Below are 6,000 nucleotides of genomic sequence, written 5' to 3'. Positions count from 1 at the left end.
CCCCAAATATTCTCCTCTTGGTCGCTTAGAAACGGAGAAATACTATGTTTTACCGTCCATTCAGTTTGTTTTAGATTTTCACCTTCTATGGCGAGATAATTTGGAATTTTCAAACTTTCACCATACATAGAAATCTTTATTGCGACCAAATTTTTATCTACTACCCCGATTTCAAATATGTAAAATATATACATATATATGTTTATTCAGAGAAAGTACGTTCTTTAGTCTGATTTCGTACCTTAATTAATAGTTAGCACTAATAATTTAGCACATTTGAGATCACCATCATCCCAAGGAACCTTTAAGATTGACACTTAGTTTGTGAAAATCCGATCATTAGAACGAAAGTTATTCAGGGTGATCTTTTTTTTTTTTTTGCCGACTTAACATATTAAGGGCAAAGCCCTCCTCTATCGTTAATTCTTCCCCTTCCCAAAAAGTTAGAAAGCTTGAATTAATTTGTAGCATTTCTTTTTGCGATAAATAAAAACGCAAAAATAGTTTCATTTCAATATTAAAGTTAATAATAAATTGGGAAATTAGAGGGTAATCAGCCGTAAAGCTAAAAATATTTTACATCAAATAATATAATGAATTTTATTTATTTAATTTTATAACCGTTGTTGAATGCCTACCAATTCTCAACTACGTAGCCTTGAAATTTTGGAACCAATCCAGAACTGCCGACCCACTTTTGGGTTTATGACTAGTAATACAAAAAATTTGACTTGAAAGAAAGAAAAAAAAAGGATGCATTTGCGTGATAAATTTTTTTTTAGATATTTTACTCGTTCACGTAGCACATATCGTTTAATTTCACAACTATCAAATAAATTTGGTAACACAATTATAAATTTAGCAACACAAATTAGAAATTTTTTTTTTATTGCTTTCAATTTTCAAGTATAAAATGATTTCAAAATTTTTTTATTTTTTTTTACGATAACAGAAACGTATTATTAAATGTAAAAAGAAAAAAAAAAAGGCCCTGTTTGCTTGTTTAATTTTGAACTATAGTTTCTAGTTCCATGGCTTTTATTCTTTCTGTTTAACGAATACTGGACAACTTTAGTACAAAAATTAAAATTTCTTTTGCATTTTTACATCCATTCTTGCAATAAGAATAGCTCAGTTCATAATTTTAATACTTCGGATGACATTGGGCTCTATTATTTCTGAATACAGACTTCGTCAAAAGGCCTGCTTGAAGTATTTAAAAAAAAATCACACACTCAAACGAAAAAAGGAATTTTTTTGTTGTCTTAACACATATCTAGTTATCTTAACATACCATTTATTTCATTACTATTATTCCGGAGAACCTTTCTTTCAAAAACTGCACTACCATTTTGAGTTACACACTTAACAAGTCTTGGACCCGAACACCAACCAGATGTTTAGCACAACCATGGCAAGAAGATTTAAGGGCAAATCAATACACTATTCGATTAGTTTAAATCGAAGTCATTAAGTATAGCTTTTAATACAATTCACGGAAGGAATGCAAAGAACATTTTTTTCCAGCAATAACTACATATCACGGAGGTGATTGTAAAACAAAGTGAAAAACACTGAAAATTCTTCTGCAAAAAATCGTTATCACGATACAAATTTATAAAATGTACATATAATTTTTTAAAAGATTTATAATATCGATGGAACCTTAGTCGGATTATAAATTTTGAATAGCAAACTTTCGCAAATCAATGGTCTTCAGATAAACGAAATTTGTCGAAAAATCACATGCCCTGCTCCTAGTTATTAGAACTGGAAGAACTACAAAAATCCAGAAAATCCGCGGTACTCCCAGAATACAATTACTTGATTTCAGATAACATCTACTCAGGGAAGGACGATACATAAACCCCGAAATTCAGGGGTACTCCCGGGATACAATAGATAACTCAGATAACATCTACTCATCGAAAAAAATCAATATTTTACTGCAAGAAACTGAAATAAGTTTTTTTTCTTTTACCCAAATTAAAACATAACACTAAGAAAATAAGCAAACACAATTAAAAAATCTCAAGTTTTTATAACATTGAATTATTTTTAGCAATACAAAATCTTCATTTTTCAGTTTATGTATAAAACATTATATATATATATTTTGCTGCTATTACTCAATACATACTGCAGCCAGTTAAAAATCATCTGGCTTTCTACAGACGAAAATAAATTTTTTTTGTATTTTCTAGTTGGATTTAATTTACAATAAATATATGTCACAGAAGTACTTATATAAACTTTTAATCTAATATCATCCAAAAAGAAAATACTCTGCACAAAATTGCAGCTACTTAATTTACAGTCCTTTTTTTACATTTTGATATCACAATAAGAAGTAGAAATACAATTGACATAGTAGTCTAAAATTAAATTATTTGTGGTATATATCTCAGCTTCTCATTATTTCATCGTGACAGTATGTTGTTAAGTATATGATTATACACTTTTTTTTATTTTGTTTAAAAAAAAATTTACATGAATCACCAGTAGGAACAGTACTGCTTTTTATATATTCTTATTTATTTTTTTTTACAAAGTTTACTTTATTTTTAACATAAAAACAGTATCAAAATTCAAGAGTGGCAAATAGACTTAACAGTTTGGACAAAAAGAATGCCAGGAAACAAATTTAACAGTTTAAATAATATTGTTGACGACAACCCCCCTCTTATGTCGCTACAGAAATAAAACAGATACTTAACTTGAGCAAAATGGCCGAAAAAAATAATTAAAGGCACAACCTTGAGACAACATACACAATTTTAAGAAAAATTAACAATTCATAAATTAGCCTATTTATTGGCAGTTATATACAATGTGTCATTTTACATAATTTAAAGAAAACTAAAATCTTTTCATGTCTTAAAAATAATCGGGTCTTTCTTTTTCAGTGGTTCTCATCATTTATTACGGATCAAAACCAATGAAACGGCCGACACGGTTTTTTAAGAAGAAAGTCACATGACCATCCCAACATCAGAAGCAATTGTTCACATTAAATATAAATAAACAAGATAAAACTTGCACCCTTTTAAACACATGCACAAGTCAATCATTCAATAACAAAAGGAATATTTTTTTTATATAAGATGCACCAGTTGCTGCAAATGTTTCTTTTAATTTACAAAACGGGGGATAACTTTGTTTAAATTGCACAGACAATTCATTTTTCCTATAGTAAACTCGGAATAGAGATCCAACTGATTCCTTAGTCGCATCAGGATTCATTACATAAGTTTGTGTCATACACAAAATAACTGCTTTCGAGTCTTTATCTAAGTAAAATAATTTAGAGCATAAGAATCGTCATTCATCAGTCACAGAATCACCAGAATCTGTTTCCTTTAGCCAAGTGAAAAAGGATTTGACAGAATGTAATGCTACGCCTTTGCCTTCCACTTCGTTTATGTCATCACTTTGTTCCCAGTTTTTAAACGATTCTTCGGTGATAACATCATCGTCGTAGAGGATGTCGAAAATCTGCCTTAGAATTCCTAAAATATAAAAAAAAATTGCTTCATTAGCAGGGATTGTAAGTTATAAATTCATACAGCAAAATAAAAATTCAAATAACATATTTCTTAAAAGACTATGGTGTCCACATAAAAAAAAAAATAAACAAAATAATTGCACTTAGTACCACACCCTAAAACATGAAAATAGATGTCAATACTATGAAAATAGCTGCCTAAATAAGAAAAACAATTTTTCAATTATATGACTAAAATTTTATTAAATGGCGGAATTGTCANCGTTAGCCAACCTGCTGTGCAAGTGGTCCTTCACTCAAAAAGGTTGTGCACCCCTAATTAAATGGCTTAATTGTCACATACCAGGATCCATTTAGTCAAGTTGGTAGCAAATATGATAATTTTAATTTAAATGTTAGTGCTAGCATTAAATGAAATACTTTTAATTACTAGAATTTATTCTAGAACAGGGGTTTCCAACTTACACGTGGCTGGGGTCGCAATTAAAAACAACGGTCAAATGACCGGCCACAACTTTATCGAAATTTTATATAGGACTCTTATGTTTGAAGGAACATTAAATATTAATGTCAGATTTTTATCTTAAGTTTTTTTTTAATATTAAAAAGCAAAATAGCAAGCATTACAAATAATGCTTGTTACGCATCGTTTTGAATCCTCTTAATCAGAAACTTAGTGACAAGATTTTTTTCTCTTTTAAATTGAATTCTGTGATGAATTAAAATTTTTTGACTTATTAAGAATTATAGCAAAAAAAAAAAAAAAAAAAATCGAGCATGTGAAATAAATTTTTTTTCTCCTGCTCATCCATTCAAGGAATTTAAATAAAACATGATATTCATTTCCTCTTTTATGCATTTTAAAATTTACAAATGTAAATAATTTCGTTCAAAACGAGTGGTTTCAAAAAGTTAAATGGGAGAATTTCTTAGGGAAAATTTCTGATACACACATGCTAAATTATATTCACAAAATACAAAAGAGCAACATACAAGATTATTTTTATATTTGAATAAATATTTTGTTGGATGCAAAATCTGAGAAAGAATTTTTTTTTGCACCGTTTGTATGTTAAATTTCACAGAAACAAAAAAATTTGGTTCTTTAAAATGAAAGAAAAGTATTTTAAATCCATATAGATTTTTTATGAAAATTGTTCGAAAAAAAAGGACAACTAATATTTTAGTTCGCGGGCCAGATGCGGCCTGCCAGTTGGAAACCACTGTTCTAGTATATTATAGAAAAAAATACTTTTTCATTAAAAAAAAAACATACTCATAATTGATTTAGAATATATATATACATATATATTTTGTGAAAAGTGATGATTCAAATTCAAAATTCACAAACCGTAAAAAACGTTTTATTATTTTTTAAAAAATAATAGCGTATAAAAATTGTTTTTTCGTAATACCATGTCGTGCAGAATTTCATAGCAATAACCGCTGAAACGGCGATCGATTAACAATGGAATCTGTGCAAATTAAGCACATTAAAAAGTTGTAACTGAAATTTGCAATTCAAAATTTTTTATTTTTGAAAATTTTTTTATCGTGTTCAGAAGCTACTGTGGGCTGCAGGTTGTCAATCCTATTTATGCTTAAAAAAACATCGCTAGCAGTACAGAAAAGTCTCCCAATAGTCTCCTTTTCTTTTTGGCCTTTTCAGGCAATAAAAGTTGCCAGCAGCCTCAGGTGGAAAATAGTTGCAAATAGCCCCATTTTTGTCACCTGTGACAACCCTATAACAATACTTTCATTTCTTGGAAGGAAGAAAGTATCAAGCAGTGTTCCTTCAAAATAAAAATACCTGACTTTTACAGGAAAATGTCAACAAAATAAGAGACTATATGCTATAGCATTTTTCATCTCTGGGTCTTGCCACCACTATTGCTATCAAGACTTTAAAACCCCAAGTTACGCAGAAACGCATCAAAGAAAGTGTCATGGAATTTTCAATAAAATAACAGATTTTATTAGGGACATTTTTAGGCGAAGAGTTTAGTTTTGATGCAGCATGCAAGTCAGAAAGTGAAATTCAAAATTATAAATATAAGCTCTTACATATAGCAAAGTAAAAAATATGTATATAAATTTTAATCTAAAGAAGATTTTTTTAAACCATTATTAATAATTACTCAAACTGTTAACAATCAACATGCTGCAGTACTGGCAATAGCACCATACCATCTGTTGTGGAATAAGAGATGTATTTTTGCCACCAGCGGATATTTCATTGCAGCTTTGTTTTGTGCTTTAATTATAGTTTTTTCAAATATGGAGAAGTTTAAGAACAGGGTGGCCAAACAAATCAGATTTCAAATTTCCCTGATTTTTCCAGATAAAAATCTTAAAATTTCCAGGTTTTTATTTCTTTTTTCGTATAAAGTGTAGGATGTGTACAAGAAAAGTGTCTATATTATAAAATATTTTACTCAAAATGTTATTTTTTTAACATATCATCTTGCAAAATCATCTTACAAAAAAAAAAATTC

At 29.0% G+C, this 6,000-nt stretch overlaps 1 protein-coding gene across 1 annotated transcript in view; it reads right to left on the bottom strand.

The window, feature by feature from the left end:
* Window positions 1-2,021: 2,021 nt before the first annotated feature.
* LOC107440339 (eukaryotic translation initiation factor 4 gamma 3) overlaps window positions 2,022-6,000 on the bottom strand; it is a 66,477-nt gene continuing 62,498 nt past the window's right edge. Inside the window, 1 exon segment of the mRNA XM_071177894.1 lies at window positions 2,022-3,509. Within this exon segment, the coding sequence (XP_071033995.1) occupies window positions 3,322-3,509 (188 nt within the window). The 3' untranslated portion in view covers window positions 2,022-3,321.

Source organism: Parasteatoda tepidariorum, chromosome 2, assembly GCF_043381705.1.
Source record: "Parasteatoda tepidariorum isolate YZ-2023 chromosome 2, CAS_Ptep_4.0, whole genome shotgun sequence".
Lineage (NCBI taxonomy): Eukaryota > Metazoa > Arthropoda > Arachnida > Araneae > Theridiidae > Parasteatoda > Parasteatoda tepidariorum.
Note: the sequence above shows the minus strand (reverse complement) of the source record. Positions and strands in the feature narration are given on the sequence as shown.